We start from the raw sequence: 17,864 nt of genomic DNA, 5'->3' as shown, positions 1-17,864 counted from the left end.
AAAGCATGAAATCAGTTGAATACACTATAAACTAACTAATACAAGCAATTTTTATACAAAAATGTGCATCAGTTAACATTAAATTTGACGTTACTACTAATGTCCCTAATTAGCTGGTCAGGCTAATATGGACCATTTTTATAAAAGTGGGTTGTTCTTCCCCACATATGGGGAATCTCAGCACATTTAGACATCACTCGATAGTGCTTCTAGCAATATCTTATATATAGAACATTTATTTAATCAAAATCTTGACATTTTTAAATAAAATCGAGTAAACTATTTAACTGAGCTATTTGTCCCTAATTAGGTGGCCGCCACGGTATATCCGGGTTTTAGTCTGACCCCGGTATTGCCCAGAAAATTATCAATATAAAGAGATTTTCGACAGTTAGTATATTCTACTCCTCCAAGAAATATGTCTTAACGTTGATGAAGAGTTTATTTTTTTCATAAACGGAGGAAACCAATTAAGTTTGTGGTACAAGGTATAAATACTTCGGCCCGTCCAAACTTAACGACGTCCTCACAAGTTTGCAATATATTTTCTTCATTACAATAAAACATATGCCATTATAATCATTTTTGTATCATTTATTTTCAACACTGAAATATTTATTTAATTCAATTGATTTATTTATAGTCGAATACAATACACAATAAAATTCCGTTAATGGTACATATAAGAACAAATTCGCCATTATCTTTTTTTAAGTTTTATATACTATTTATATATGGACTTATATGTATATATCATTTAATTGTAGTATATACTAGAACTAATATAATATCATAAAATGTTTTTAAATATGCAGCATGATTATTTTACTGAAAAAATATATTTAAAAGAAATCCATTTATTTATTTATTCGAATACTATGCTTTATAATAAAAGTGCTAAAATTAAATCAAATATACTATGTAGACCTATTTTATCAATACAAAGATCGAAGATCAAAGAAACATTTGAATACGAGTAGATTGACAAACAAAAAACAATGAATTCGTTTTAAAAAGGATACCGAGCAGTTTTAACAGGCGTTGAGACGTACATATGTATGCAAATCCTTTAGTTGGATTTTCAATGCAATCGGTTGAATAGTGAAGTTGAGTTGCGATGTAAACGCTTGGTTTAAATGTTCAGTTTTTAGTTAGTTTCTTTATCATTGTTTTTTTGTATTATTTTTTTTATAATTTTAACGTTTTATTATTGTCATTTTTAATTAGTTAACATATTTGTTATTTAACATTTGTGTCTTTTCATTCAACAATTTTTAATTTTTTTTTGTTTTTGAATATTTTTAATTCCCTTTTTTGCATACACACCAAGTGCAAAATTACATGTTTAATCGAATCCTACTTATTGAAGAAATTTGAAATAATATGGTCAAATAACAAACGGTTGACGGTTGGATGATTCAGAAAATAAAACAATGAAGTTTGAGACTAATCGGTAAATATTAAAATATTGTTTTTACTTTCCCCTCTATTTCTTTGTGTTCTATTCTGAACTTTAAGGAGTTGATTTAGACTTTTTGGTCATTTTCATATACTATACATGAAAACTGAGTGACGTAGGAGATGAAAGATACCAAGCAACGGTCCTGACACACTTCAACATGGCAAAGCCCAGAACTTTTATTAGGTCCTCTTTCATTTCAAGTGGACACTGACCTCCCACGGGAAGCTGCCTTTGATACCCGTTAAAAGAAGTGAGCTAACATGTGCCGCGCGTTCACCAATAAGAACGATAAAAACGAACCAAAACATTTACCTATATTGACGATTTTTGGTAGAGAAGTTTCGTCGCCACAACAATTTTAGCTAAAATCCTCAAAATATGGTGGTCTATACCTAAACATGGACCTACATATGTTGTACAATTTTTGGAGGAAATATTTTGTGTGTCACTGGGAACCTGAAGTGTAAAATTACTGGTAGTTCAGTTAAAAATGGTAGCTAAAATCTTCGAACTTGACCTGTCTATGGAAAAATTACACTCAATGCGTTACGTACAGAAAAACAATCACAACGCGACAAAATCGATTAGTTGTGAATGAGAGCCGTACCTAACATTTTCTGAGCGACATTTTTGCAGAACATTTCGAAACTGAAAAACGTCATTTTGTGGTACTTTTATAGCGGCTCTTAATATAAAGGACGAAGAGGACATTGAAGGAAGCGAGTTAGAAGGTCGAAGTGTTCTACGAAAATAATCCTCATTCGATTTGCAGAGATGTCACCTCAAAAATAAGCTAAAACAACAGTGAAAAAAGATATAACGCAAATTCCTGATGCCTTACAGGGTCTAATGCAAACACTTCATCACGCCATAACGTGGAAGTTCGACTCACGGCGGATCTGTCCTTTGGGATTCTTAATATACTCACTAAGGGCTTTCATCTCCAAAAGGAATTATCTCTGCCCCAAAATTTGTGTTCACAGTGTAATAAGACAGCAGAAGCGGATGGCATACCAACCTAGCAGTTCAAAACCGAAGGCGACAGGCAGATAAGGTGTATGCATTAGCTAGTTAGCACCATCTGGCAGGGAGAACGCGTACTTGACAGGAACCTGAGCATCCTGGGTGCTCTAACTGTTGCTATAAGATAGTGTCAGGGACCATAGGTCGACTAAAGCCCATGGTCAACGAAATAATTGGACCATACTAATGCGGTTTAAGACCGGGCAAATCCACTATAGACCAGATGTTTACCCTGGAGCAAATCCCGGAAAAAGGTCCAAGAGATGCAGATCGACACTTAACATTTTTGTTCCATTAAAAAAAGCCTTCGTCAGCCCCTTACGTTCAAAGGTATTCCAAGCTATGTCTGAATTTGGTATCCCCGCAAAGCTCATTTGGCTTTGCAAGATGATTCTAATTGGTACCCGGTCCTCAATAGGAAAGAACCTCTCCTAACAGTTTAGCACCAAAATAAGTTTCGTGTGATCTATTCAACATTCTACTGGAAAAGGTTATACATGGTGCAAACGTTAAAAGTAATGGCTTAACATACACCAGTAGCCAGATGTTACTTGTCTATGCTGACGACATTGAGAACATGGGTCGATCAGTAAAAGAAGTAACTGATACCTTTAAAAAGGTCGAAGGAGAATCTGCTAAAGTGGATCTGGCAGTAAACGGTGAAAAGTTCAAGTTGATGGTATTGACGCGCAATGCGTCCATATCCGAATGCTGGGTATTTATGCAAGCAGATAAGGCAGTGCTTGATGTGTTTGAGAGCAAAATTCTTTTAAAGTGGTTGCGGTAGCACACTGCGACAACTAAAAGTTTATGGTATCGACTAGCAATGCGTCCATAGCCGAAGCCTGGGTGCTAATGTACGCATAAAAAGCAGTGTCTTCGTGTATTTGAGAGATAAATTCTTCGAAGGATCTACGGGCTAATATGCGTTGACGTTGAATATCGACGTCGTATGAACCACGAGCTGTATCGGCTATATAACGACAACAGTATAGTTAAACGTATCAAGATACAACGATTGCGTTGGCTAGGCCATAATGAACCAGCTATGAAGGCTATAAATTTGGGCCGCATGGTGGTACACGCAGAACTGGGAAGGCAATGTTTCTATGGTGTTAACAAGTGCAAGACGAGATCGAAAACCACATTCTTCGAAATTGGAAAAGTAAAGTAACAAATAGAGAGGAATGGACATCTTTTCTCAGTTTTGCTCAAAGGACAAATGTTCATTGGACCTTCGCAACATTAAAGATTCAAATAATAAAAAAAAAACTATTTTCCAATTAATTGTATTTTTTTTCTGTTTATTTGTATTTCCTGACAAAAAGTGTTTTTTCAATAAAATTAAGAGAAAAAACACACATTTTTAAAATGAATACTATTATTAAATAATAAAATATTTTTTAAACAAAAAGAATAAAACAATTTAATTAACATACAGCTGTACGAATAAAAGTAATAATAATAATACATAATAATTAAAATTAAAAATGGTATTTTGTATAATAATTAAAAACTGGAAAAATTATAAATATGTAAAATTTAGTTTTGTAGTTTTTGTAGTTTTTTTTTTTACATGCAAATAAATGTTGGTTTCTGCTTTTTTATAGGGGAAGGGGGTTGGTTTTTACAAGAAATAATACGGCAATGCTTAAATTATTTTAAAAATCAATTTTAAAATAACTAAGATTTTACAAACATAAGTGAAGATGTGTGGGTGGTTGAGTGACTGAGAATTGGGCAAAGCTTAATGTTTACGAATGATACAAACCATACATGGACATACATTTAAATGACAAATACAAATCTAAATATAGCGATTAAAAGAACCTTTTTAAAATAATAATCAATGGGACATTCTCAAAAGTATTTTTTGTTCAACTTAAAAAAACAAGAGATTCATAATTTTCATGTTATAATTTTCTAATTAATTTTAACTAACCACGTGGCATGTTAAATTTTAAATATAACTGTTCATAACGGAGAAGGAAGTAATGTAATAATATTCGAGCATTCGTTTTTTTTCACAAGGATAAATAATGATGTGTATGTGCTCATGGATATAGATAGTCTGTCTGCAATTTCAGCATTATCATGTCGGCGATTTATTTCTCGAATGTTTCTATGTCTTTAGAATAAAAGTAACGTTTCTTTGCTTCAATGAAAATACAAAACAGTTTAAAACTTCCATAAACACACATCATTAGAAAACCACACGACAAGACCTTAAACTATTCACATTCATTGAGGCATTTTCTTTTCATAAATTACATAAATATTACATTTAACTCTATAATAAATATTTAGTTAACACACATAGGCTTAAGTCCGTTAGTTTTATAAAATTAAAAAAATCCTCAGATAATTATATGTTGTTGGTTGGTATTTGTGTGAATAAATATGCATTTAGCCTTGATAGGTGGCTTATTTGAGTTGTTTTCCAATCCGAGATTCATTTAAGCCTCTAAAAAAGTTATATATGCGTGTGTGAAAAGTTATGTAGTAGGATTCGTCGTTCCATTCAATTGCAAGTGTGTATGCTTTACAGTTGTTTACATCATGTTTCGGGTTTTAAATTTTAAGATAATCGACATTTCTTTCTCTAAATAATGACATTATATGGCATGTAGTTGTTATTGTGGACTTTTGGGTGAGCAGGAGGAGTTGTAGTATTTATATGGGCACATAATTGCCTTTGGGTTTGTAAAACAATTGACCGCGCATCAGTCGTCGACGTATTTCGGCAAGTAACAAACGTTTCTCCTTTTGAATTTTCTTCAGTACGCCCTTGTTCTCTTGTGCTCTACGCGAGAGATATGGCAAGACTTCTTGTACGGGACCGTACGGTATATACTTATAGGCCGAGTAACCAGCTTGACCTTTAAACAAATAGAAGATTTTTAGTAGTTGTTGTATTTTTGTTGTTAGTATTAGTTTAAAATATTCGAACTTCAAGCCCTCTTACCTAATGGGAAAGTAATATAATCGCACATGCCCAACAATTGACCAAAGCATATGACTTTATCCTCTGGTGAAATACCAATTTCCTTCATTTTCTCAATGGCATAACGAACTGTGTCCTCGTTGTGGGATGCTACCATAATACCGATTTTCTTGGCATCTTCACCATTATCTTTGAGTATCTAAATTAAAGAAAACGGTTACATTCAATCTCGCTAAAACAAATTATATTTCAAATGGTTTTACTTTGATTCGTCTCAAACATTCGGTTAATGTTTTATGGTACATTTCGGTAGTAGCCTCATAACTGGGATTCACTGGATCAGGATAGCCTAATGCTTGAGCTCTGGCGCGTTCTTGTTCCATGTATGCACCACGCACCAATTTGGCGCCAAAATAGAAATCTTGACGTTTGGCTTGTTCCAAATCGGTATTTACCTACAAAATATAAAATGGATAGTAACAAAAGGATTTTTTTTATTAAAAACTTGATATATTTATTTAAGGACTTACCTCACGGAATGCTTCACGCAAATAACACTGGTATGTATTGAATACAATTGCCTTGTCTTTGTTGTATTTACGCATCATTTCAAGTGTAATACGGGATATGGCTGGTTGGAAGTATGTTTGTTCAGCATCAATCATAATGCGAACATCCAATTCAGCTGCAGTCTACAATGGAAAGGGTTATATAATATAATTAAGTTCTTTTTTGTGTTATAACATGTTTACATTAGAGATTTTTGTTGAATTAACTTTTGTATGGGTTTTACTTGCCATCTTATACCATATCCTGCGCTTAAAAGGTATTCTGTCTAATAAAGAAGTTTTTAAAAGGTCTTCTGTCCACTAGAGAAGACCCCTAAAGATATTCTGTCTACTATAGAAGAATTTAAAAAATCTTCTGTCTACTAACCAATAACTTAAAAGGTGTTCTGTCTACTAAAAAAGACCCTAAAAGGTCTTCTCTCTAATAGAGACCCCCTTAGAAGGTTTTCTAGCTACTAGCGAAGACCTTAAAAGGCCTTCTGTCTAGTATAGAGAAGAACTTAAAAGGTCTTCTGTCTACTAGAGAAGAACCATAAAGATCTTCTCTCAACTAGAGAAGAACCATAAAGATCTTCACTCAACTAGAGATGACCCTAAATGAACTTCTTTCTACTATAGAAGATTTCAAATGCCTTTTTGTCTACTATAGAAGAGCTTAAAAAGTCGAAAGGGACGACATCAAAAAGTCTTCTGTCTACTGGATCTCCATCTCTAGATCATAAAGTTCTTTCTGGCATACCTGGGCGGGGGTTCCTATCCACTAGATGGTGATGTGGATGGGTTTTGCCGATACTAGTATCTTTATGTAAATGAAGACATTAGGAGACACCCTGCTGGGGTGGGGAACCGCATAGCTTACCACAGACCAACCTATTGTGTTGCATGTGGTAAACAAGGTTTCTATATCTGCTCCCCTACATGTACGGACGAATTGCATATGCTGTCGAATGTGACCCCTAGCACTTTTGGTGGTCGAAATTATTGGCCCATCGACCTGCCCGATCAGTGGGAGCTTCATGCTCCAGTGTTGACAGTGTTTTTGTTGTTGACTAAATGGTGCATATTTCATATTTGGTGTTAGCCTGGCACAAATGTCATCAACGGTGAGACCGTACATCCGAGTACGAAATCATCTGCAATGCAGAAAGGTACAAGTTAAAGATAACATAACATGCTCTCCTCTTAGGATATGTCACAACCAAGCCGTTAAACATGGCAGATTTACTCCCTAACCATTTTTAACGATTTACTACTACGGGTTCCAATGTTGCAGCACATTAGATGCTCTAGCCACTTTTTTGCTTGTGCTCACTTTTCCGCTTGTGCTAAAACATCAATTGGCAGTTCTTTGACTCTGGCGTCGCAAGGGTTCGTACGGCGAATCTCATCTCCTCTGCTGGGATATTAGGTCCAGCAGTTATGATGTCTCGGAAATTCCTCTTTGAAGCGTTGCTTGGTGTATTCTCAAAATATTTGGCAATAGGCTTTCCCATGGTTAACGAAATTACGGTATTCTATTGATGGAAATGAAAGATGATCCGACCAAAGGGAAATGGCAGGTCGCCAATTCACGCCACTCGTCAGACCAAGTAACACAATATATATCTCAGGCGAACTATGGCAATCTCCTTTAATCCTGGTAGGCGAGTCCTCGTTCACGGTACAAAATGTCGAGTTACATACTTGATCAACCAGCTCTTTGCATCCCTAGTTAGTTCCTAGGGTTGAATGCCATAATTTATGATGCGCATTTAAATATCCTAGAACCAGCCGGTTATCACACAGCTATTAATCAGCAGAATATACACATTTAGCAGTTATGTTATGTTGTATTTTTGCCTTTGAGAGTAAATAAAAATTCTTAACGGTTTGAAGGATATGAGCCTGACAAAATAATCCGTTTTGACATCAGGGACCCTAATCCTTGGGGGCCCATAAACAATTAAATAAGAAAACATTTCCACGTCTCATACATACCTTAACAATAGTATTTAAACGACGAATCATATTTCTAAACATTTCTTCCTCTTTGGGCGGAATTTGTGAGATCAAACGACGCATTTGACCAGTTTTTGGATCGGGTACTCTGAAGGTATCACTAAGCTGTGAATCTTCATCTACAATACCGGACCAGGGAAACAAATGCAAAATACTGAAATAAAAATTTTTCAATTATTACGCTATTGTACAAAAACTTAAAATAGAATTAAGAAAATCGTACCCTTCTTTATCGGAGGTAACATTTTTCAAGAAATCTTTAACATTTTTATTGTCCCCCAAACTGGCATAATATTTTTCCAAATCCTTAATTGTCTTGTGGTGGGTTAAGACATTACCTTGTCCACCAACCATGTCCTCCATGTATTTACGTGTGCGCATAATGACCTCTGACAATTGCAGCTAAAAAATAACGGACAATAATGATAATAAAATAAATTTTAGCACAATGAATGAAGCATAAACAATAAACTCAATGGGATTGCGTGCCGGCCCATGATTATTACATACCAAGAGCTGAGGACGACCCAGGGCGGTTAATTTGATGGCTGTAATACCGGTACCAAAGGTAGCGCCTAAAAATAACAGACATCGTAAAAAGAAAGAAAACAATTACTAATGACATGATCATAAAGTGTGCAGAACATTGATGGCAGCGATACCAGAGCGTCAATTAGGAAAATTAAAAAAAAAAACAACAAGGGAATATGTGTATTTAAGAACCTAATGATAAATACATTCTTAGTAGCTACATACATATGTATGTTTATGTTCCACTCACAACAGAGGCACAATCTTAAATATCTATATATACAGAAATCATTTAGATTTATTATTTTTATATGTATTTAGGTCAAGGTCCAAATATACATATGGACCTATCGAACTTTCTCTCTAACTTGGTCAAATGTACATATGTATGTACATATACTGTGTATAGATAGACAGAACCATTTCTTTTCACACTTTGTTTATGTTTCGCATTGGTCAGCGTATGCGTGGGCGGTATTTAAGAATAAACGGACATAGAAATATATGCTTAAACAAAAATAAACATTTATGATCAACGTATGTATCCACAAATAACAAGAAAATATCAAATAAATTAAATAAATTTATTTGTTTAATAAAACAAAAACAAATTCATCAAATACACATAAAACTGTCACAATGTACATTTTTATTAAGATTTTTACATCAAATATTGACGGTAATAAAGATGACCCTGAACCAATTTCAGCCGATTCGGTAATGGGAGTATGTTATGACAGCAGTTAATCGGTGGTGGGAGAAGGATCAAGAGCTGTTTGGCTATTTAGCGAATTGTTTAATAAGGATAGCGAGATGCTCCAATTTTTTAGAGGTATACATACTCAATAGACTACACCACACAACAGAGAACAACTTTCCATTCTTAACATCAGTTTTTCCAGTGCACACCTATCTCACTATCCCACAGAACATAGAACAACTTTCCATTCTTAACATCAGTCTTTCTAGTGCACACCTATCTCACTTGAGCTTGACCTAGTGATCCATACATAAAATGCATGAGGATAGCAGTAAAATATGGACCTGCCGAGGTAGAGTTGCTTAATGTGTGCATAGCGCCGAAGAATAGTTGTGCCCATCCTAGGCAATGACCAGAGTGGTACAGCGCCGGCCGAATAAATTGATAGCTCCAAATTTTGCACGCTGAACGAGAACGCTTCTATTCCCTTGGCTCAGAACATCTCCCTATAAGCTTCACCATTCTCAGAGCACTCGACATAAAAAAATGTCCAGCGTACGTTCCTGGGATATAGAGAAGACCTCCCTCCCGCCAGCCGTGTTGGAAACGTTTGATAGTCCCCTATAGGTGTATATGATAATCGTTTGTGGAATTCAGAAATAGGATGTCTAATAGTACGGTCACACTAGAGTTTTTTGCCGGGTTAACCCACTTCGAGAGGATTTATTTGACGTTTGCGCTATGGAATTGACAATTGAAATCCAAACCCACTAGGTTAATCCAGTTAAGTGTAACCGGTGTATAAGAACCGAATAGTGAGACAGGACGGGTGATATTTTTAGAACCTTAACCTCTACCATTCCGAAATTCTACACCCATCAGTATAGCTATAAAGGGCCCAAAGTACCTAAAATCAGCCTATCGGAACTATACCAAAATCTGATCCGATATTTAAAATTTTTTTAGGATCCGATATCCCCTTTTTTGGTAGATACTGAAGTTATATGCCACCTAAGTTATTGTAACAGATGACTTAAGGCTAAAAAACCAAAATAATTACAGCACTCACGAAATCAAGGTATTTGCATTTATGTAAATCGACTACTGCAAAGTTGTGTCCTAAAGAAAATTCGAAGAACTGGGGCAATAACATCGATACAATCTATATTAATTTAAAGATGAAAGTCTTCTGAAATGCAATTATATTGTAGACCCTGTAACGCGCAACGTCTAATCGTTTTTAATTGCAATAAAGAGGTGATTACAATAAAAGTCCAAAAATTAAAAATTGGTATAACTTGACGCCTTTTGTTTTACATTTGATCGCTATCGAAAATCTATTTGATACTGATTTAAAGCCTTGCTAGTCTTCTTTATTATCAGGTTAAACGTCTCGAGTACACCATATAGAAGCAGAGATATTTGTCATTAAAATAAAAGTTTCAAAATATTACCGCCTATTGCACTGACTCTAATATTTGATCATCGTAACCAACACATTTGGTATTGATTTAAAGCTCAGATGGTATAATTTCATTATCAGATTTTCCCCTTGAAATATGTCCACTAGAAGCAGAAATATCCACCATGGAAAGAAAATTCCATAAATTGGAAATTGGGATACCTTAGCGTCTTTTTCTATACCGCTAGTATTTTACCACTTTTGGTAACGCAAGTGGGATCAATTTTAAGCTCAGAATGTCTTCTTTCATATTTTCACTTTTGTTGAAATATACTCCACCAAAACTGTGATATTCGTCATTACAATTAATATCCCGAAAATTTAAAATTGGAATGGATTAACAACTATTACGATATCTCTGTTGTTTGACCACCTACGACAACCAACTTTGCATCGTTGTAAAGATGAGATTTCTACTTTCTGGTCAGGCTTTGTTTTTAGAAGACCCTCAACAAGAACTGAGATATTCGTCATTAGAATTCAAAACCCAAAAATGAAATATTGGGTTAAATTAGCGACTTTGCGATATCTCCGTTGTTTGACTACCTATGCCAAACTACTTTGCATCATTGTAAAGCTGATCTTTTCCTCTTCCATTGAGATGCTTTGCTACTAGAAGCGGAGATATTTGCAAAAGAATAAAACCTTGATTTTTCCTCAAAAAAAATCCTTCAAAAAAAAATTCGTTTTTGGGCCGCCCTATGTATGATTTATTCCATCTGAGGAATATGGAAATAGCTTGAAATGAGGTACCCACTGAACATATTAGTCGATGGCGTCCTGATTCCGACCAGTAAATATCACAAAATATTGGGTGTAACCGTCGATAGCATAATTAGGTCTTCCGCGCAAGCCACAGCTACTTGAAACAAAATCACAATTCGAACCTGCCAGAATGCCGTCGTGAGGATTGCAACAGATTGCCTCCTCACGAAACCAGTGGACCATCTTCATGAGAAGACCAAGATTTTACCAATGCATGGGCACAAAAAGATTTTGTTGATGCCGTACCTGCTTGTGTGATCTAGATAGTGAGGGTTCCGAGAAGGTACAAACGAGAACCGGCTCAGGCTTGAGTAGAATTCTAGAGTTGGGCAATCTCTTTCAATTGAACAATCCGGATCACTGTCCTCGTTCAAAAACGAATGAGTAACATCATAAAAACCAACGTGTGAAATTAAGTATACGCAGTTTCGTCAAAAAAATTACCGGTGTCCATTGAACGAGATAAATTCACACTATTGCAGGTCTGCGTATTGAGCGCGAGTTGATAGCACGATACCCAAAACATGACCTGCGTATGGATTGGGACCACACGACACGCTGCATTTGTTTAACTGCCCAGCTAAACACATTCACCTGTCTCTTGATTCTTTGAGTACGCAGAGAGGCCAGGTTGCAGAATTTTTCAATCTTGACTGAAAGGCACCAGAACCAGATAACTGTTACCTATTTGCGTTATCACAACAGCAACAACTCTTCGACACAATACCACTGAGGCGGGATGTACGAACCAACCTGCCTGCTGCTCTTTGTAGTAGAAGCAGCACATTCAGGAATAAATGGTATGCCAAATGCGAGACCAATATGGATCTGCTCGGTTTGTAATACCCGCATTACCCTACTCGGGAGCGGTTCCGATTCGTGGGTTGGCTTTTGTAATATTTTACCCAAACTTAGTGTAAGTTCGAAGATGGGCTATATCGGTCCACTCCTTCCAGTACATCCCCCACAAAAGTTCGAAAATGTTCGGAAAATTTGTGCGCACGATAACTCTTGAAGGGAGTAACCGATTTGGTCCATACTTTGCCCATCGTGAAACGTGTACCAGACTTAAATAAGGTTTCAATATGGACTCAATCGGTCCACTCCTTCGGGTACTTCCCACACAAAATTTCGGAAAAGTTAAGTTTGTATTCACTGCCCTCCATACGACGGTACAAGTTTCATCAGGGGCAAGTTCATACTTGCTGAGAAAATAGCCTGAAAGTTGCAAAAAACAACTATGACATTGTGTGACTTGGTTGGAGCGCAAGATAACTCTCGAACGGATCTGCCGATTCGGTCCAAAATTTAGCCTTAGTAATATTTTGTCCAAACATAGTTTAAGTTTGAAGATAAGCCTTATCGGTCCACTCCTTCAGGTTCGTACGGTAACTCTTGAAGGAAGTGGCCGAATTGGTCTATACTTTACACATCGTAATATATCTACCAGATATAGATCAGGTTCAAATATGGACTATATTTGTCCACTCCATCCGGTACCTCCCACACAAAATTTCGGATAAGTTCACTTTAAGATATCTGATATCGAATCTCTTTGATTTTTATTGAAGCAACTTGCATTCGCAGCCTCAATTACGATGGTAAAAGTTTTTTTAGGGGCAAGTCCATACTTCTTGAGCAAACAGCCCGAAGAGTGCAAAAACTCCCTATGGCACCATATGTTGTGGCTGGAGAGCCACTTCCATAACGGTCAATACCGATCCATTCCTTTTAGTATCTCCTCCGCAAAACTTTTGATCTTTAGTCCTAATCAACATTTTTGTCGGTTAAAACGTCCTAAATACATACGTAATTTGCGAAAAAAATTGTTTCAATATGCACAGGCTGAGGGTATATCTCTGTCGGCAAAGCCGACTGATACTTTTCTACTTGTTTCTTATATGTTTTCCATTATAATAGCATATCGTTAATAAATAAGCCAATTATTATTTAAATATTTTAAGCGTTTATTTTAACATAAATAAAGCATATGTATACAAATAAATGTTTGTTAAAAAAACTAAAATCTAACAGCCAGTTTCTGTATGTCGAAAGAAGAATGTGTGCGAATGAAACACGCCCGAACTTTAGGTTTCGAAATAATTTTACTTTTGCTTTTGCTTTAAAACAAAAAACAAATTTGAAAAACACACAAGAGTTTGGACGTGTTTCTTTCGCACACATTCTTCTTTCGACATACAGAAACTGGCTGTAAATTTTTCTTTATAAAAATGTTCAAAAGACATTTAGAAATCTTAGTCGGTGCGGAAACTTTTTTCAACGAATCGAACTAATAACGTGTTTTCGTTATCAGGACAATATACCGCACATGGTATTGGCGTGGTATTTTTTTGGTTATAGCCCTAGGGCACAGGTTATCTTAGTACACTGACTGTGACATGGCAAAGAGAAGAGTATTACATCACATAAGATCTCTTCCAGCTGAAGAGGTACCGCCACACTTTACAATGGAAATTATATCCGAAACGACAAATCACAAAAAAACTTTGGACCCGGATGCCTTATAGTCAAATAAAATTCCTATGTTTTACGTGTCAGTGTAAACTAGGCTTAAAAAGTGTGAAAAAATTTAGCATACTTTAAGGCACTTTTATTTAACAGACAATTACACCATTTACAACGTGTTACATTTTGTTGAATTATGTTTTTCTTTTCTTGCATTTTTCAATAAAACAAATTTCCGTTTAACTTTTTTATTTATTACATAACTAAAAGTAAACTATATTCTCTTTTAGACAATCCATCAGTGTTAGTTAATGAAATGCAAATTTCTATAATATGACATACAGTCAGAACAACGTATGTAGAAAGTTGTTATGTGTCACACCATCAGTCAGTCAACCATGCATGCATGATTAACAATCTGTCATTTGAGGCGTTTTATATACAATTATGCATGTACATATGTATGTATGCAGGTGAATTTGCCAAGAGTTTGTTGCTGTTTTTATTGTTGTCTATCTTTTAGACACCAAATGGATTTTGGTATTATATTTTTCTATTATTTGCCAGTCAATGTAAAATGGCTTGAAATTGTTGGAAATGAAAATTGTTCAACTCAAGGTTTCATGTTTTGAATTTCTTATTGCGCGCGTGACGTGTTATTGAACTCTTAATATTATTTTGGCAAATATCAATTTCTCAATTTTTCATGAAAAACCCCATTATTTTTCCTGCAATTGCGTGGGATGTTTTGAAAATATTTGGAACATGTTAATTTTTTTTTTGGCAAAAACATAAAAGAAATGTTTGTTAAATAGACAAAAGATTTTTTTAAAGTCAAATTACGCGACGTCATTTTCATAGAATAATAGACAAACAAAAAGTTATTGGCCTGTTTTCGGAGGGGACTTATGGCCTTGGCACACCTCTTTGAAAAATAAAAAATGAAAATGTACATTTAATTTTAAATGAAAGGATCACAGTTTTTATTAAAAATATTAAACCTTTGTCTGTTATAAGCCCTATTTGAAACTTCATGGCCACATCTTATGTATTATATTGAAATTCAATTGGAACAATTGCTAATGAACATAATGAAATAACAGGCAGTATAAACTAAATGTTTCAAAAATTTCTTTCTGTTAACTCCATCGCAAGGAAGAGATTTTTGCTTTGTTTCCGTACTTTTTGAATGGTAAAGATATCAAAAGAGCAATCTGTCAAAAATGTCTTTACCAAAGAGATGTAATCAAAAAGTACGGGAACGGAAGGAACAATGGCAAAACTTGCAAACAATCTGGCCGGTATGTCCAAAATCAACGTATCAGGCAATCAGATGCCAGTGAACAACCTATTCACCCAAATTTGTGTGGTAGAAAAAAGCGTCAAAAAGCGCCATTTTTGTTTCAAGAGAAGTGCAAGTTTTGCCACTTTTTGGAAGCACAAAAATGAACAAATAGTACTATTTTGCAGAATCTGGAACACAACTATTGTTATCTCCCAAAAGCGGAATGATGGCAAATCAACTTTAAAATACAGTTGACATATTTCGTTGAAAATTTACTCATTTTTTATGACTAAATTTCCTAGACAAAGTTTGAGAGCCTGTAATTCCCAATTCAGATGACTTTATAGTTGTCCAGTACTTTTAAGTTCAGCAGTGCCAGAGTACTATTGGTATTAAAAGGAAGACACAAAGAGTTCACAATTTATAAATTAAATCTTTCAATATCATATTTTAGTGTTTGCGATCTTATGAAAGTGTGCAAATTTCTCTCATATGCGATATTAATATCAAAAGTCTAGCTTATTTTAACAGAGGTGTATTTTTGGCGAGATTTACAATATTTTCGAACTCTTTTATTAGAGCCATATTGAGATTAATCCTGACAATATATATTTAAATTTAAAATAGAAACTCCAACATTGCTTAAGAAATAAATTGCTTAAACAATTTCTATATTAGGTTCGTTCCAGTACCTTTTATATGATCAGCCTTAAGGCTATCGAGGCTTCATACACTTTCATACGACCAAATTGTTACTTATCTAAATAATGGTTTTAGACCCCAACTATGTTTGCACGAAATCTGTTTCAGACTATTTGAAGTCGATTTAGCATGTTCGTCCGCCTGCCTGCCTGTATGGCTGCAGTGCAAGATAACTCTCGAATGGATCAACTGATGTTGGCCCTCGCAATATTTTGTCCAAACTTAGGTCAAGTTTGAAGGTGGGACATATCTGTCCACTGCGTCGGGTACCTCCAAAAAAATTTCGCTAAAATGATGCGTACGACAACTCTTGAAATGAGTAACCGATTCGTTCTATACTACAAACATAATAATATTTCTAACAGATATAGATCAGGTTAGAATACGGACGGCGTTGGTCTAAATTGTGCATATCGTAATATTTCTGTAAATCTTAAAGTTCACAGATGGCTCCTATCGGTCCATTCTACATTCCCTAATGCTATAAAAATAGTAGGCGTGATATCTCCTGGACGGAACAACCGATCTGGTCCAAACTTTGGATCTCTTAATATTTTGTCCATACTTAGTTTAAGTTCGAAAATGGCTGATATCGATCTGCTCCTCCCCCACAAAAGTTCAAAATTTTTCGCTAAAATGGTTTGATTTATACTTTGCACATCGTAATATTTCTCCGAGACATGGATAGTTTCCAATATGGACTACATCGGTTCATTCCTTCGAGTACATCCTACACACAATTTCGAAAAAGTGCTTAGATTTTTGAATCGCTTAGATTTTTTGCAATAACTTGTATTCGCTGTCCCCCTTACACCGGTACAAGTTTTTTCAGGGACAAGTCCATATTTCATAAAAATTGCCTAAAAGCTGTAAAAAACCCAACGATCACTATGTGTAGCGGCTGGTGCGCACAATTAATTTTGAACTAGATATTGGGTTGGTCCAAACTTTGAATATCGAAATATTTCTGCGAATCTTAAAGTTTGGTACTTATTGATTCACTACTTTCGGTACCTCCCCCACAATAGTAAAAGAAAAATTCGCTAAAATGGTACGTGCCATATCTCTTAGAAGGAGCAACCGATTTGGTCCAAACATTGGATCTCGTAATATTTTGCCCATACTTAGTTTAAGTTCGAAAATGGGTCATATCGATCCACTCCTTAGGGTACCTCCCTCATAAAAGTTCAAGTTTCCGGAGAAGCTACTTCTTGTGGTCCTGTTGTTTACAGCAATATTATGTTTTTCGTGGAGAAGTTTCCGCTTCCTGATATAATGGTTCAAAAGCTCTAAATTATAAATTATACTAAGAACAGCTGAATCGACCGACTTCCAAAAGATCCAAAAGATAACGGTCCACGTTTTGATATAACCCCCATAGAACGGTACCGTCCGATTTTCGTCATTTTCAAGGTTTTAGACTGAAATTTGCTTTATAGCCTTCTTTTGAGGTACAAAACATTTCTGCTGATTATTATAGGTATAGGTCCCTATAGAACGTTGCCTCCCGATTTTGATAGTTTTAGTCGAATTATTTAACCGGATTGACAAAAATTCGATATATAATCTCCGTTGGATGTTTTAAACATTCCTGCCAATGAACTTAAACAAACAAAACGATTCCCGCACCAATCACACAAAGCCACAAACTTTTCAGCTTCTCTGAATCGTTTCATTCTCATAACCAAAACAAAACCACAAACTTTTCAATGTAAAAAGATGGAAACCGTACGATTGCTGAAATGTAACTTCGGCTATGCTTTGCTGAGTTGTTTCATTCACCAACGAAACAAAAAGAATTTTTGGGAAACGTTCGCCGTGCGTTATGGTCAATGACACACTCAGGCACACACATACATGTGATTGCTTGACAACCCTATAAACTAACATCAACATACCACAGTGAATATTTTATCAAGCAGCAAACGTTTTTGATTTGTTCACATGTGTTTAGTAC

The 17,864-nt window shown here is 35.4% G+C and overlaps 1 protein-coding gene across 4 annotated transcripts in view; it reads right to left on the bottom strand.

Moving 5' to 3' along the window:
• Nucleotides 1-3,768: 3,768 nt before the first annotated feature.
• slgA (proline dehydrogenase slgA) overlaps nt 3,769-17,864 on the bottom strand; it is a 71,624-nt gene continuing 57,528 nt past the window's right edge. For all 4 annotated transcript variants that reach the window (XM_073976647.1, XM_073976646.1, XM_073976645.1 and 1 more), the window contains 7 exons: nt 8,507-8,571; nt 8,220-8,398; nt 7,976-8,150; nt 5,960-6,121; nt 5,693-5,884; nt 5,451-5,628; nt 3,769-5,364 (listed from right to left, as the gene is read on the bottom strand). In XM_073976647.1, coding sequence (XP_073832748.1) covers nt 5,159-5,364; nt 5,451-5,628; nt 5,693-5,884; nt 5,960-6,121; nt 7,976-8,150; nt 8,220-8,398; nt 8,507-8,571 — 1,157 coding nt within the window. In that variant the 3' untranslated portion in view covers nt 3,769-5,158. The remainder of the gene's footprint in view (nt 5,365-5,450; nt 5,629-5,692; nt 5,885-5,959; nt 6,122-7,975; nt 8,151-8,219; nt 8,399-8,506; nt 8,572-17,864) is intronic.

Source organism: Musca autumnalis, unplaced genomic scaffold (assembly GCF_047663935.1).
Source record: "Musca autumnalis isolate F117 unplaced genomic scaffold, ASM4766393v1 scaffold_3, whole genome shotgun sequence".
In the NCBI taxonomy this organism is placed as follows: Eukaryota; Metazoa; Arthropoda; class Insecta; order Diptera; family Muscidae; genus Musca; species Musca autumnalis.
This window is presented reverse-complemented; position numbering and strand designations above follow the sequence as displayed.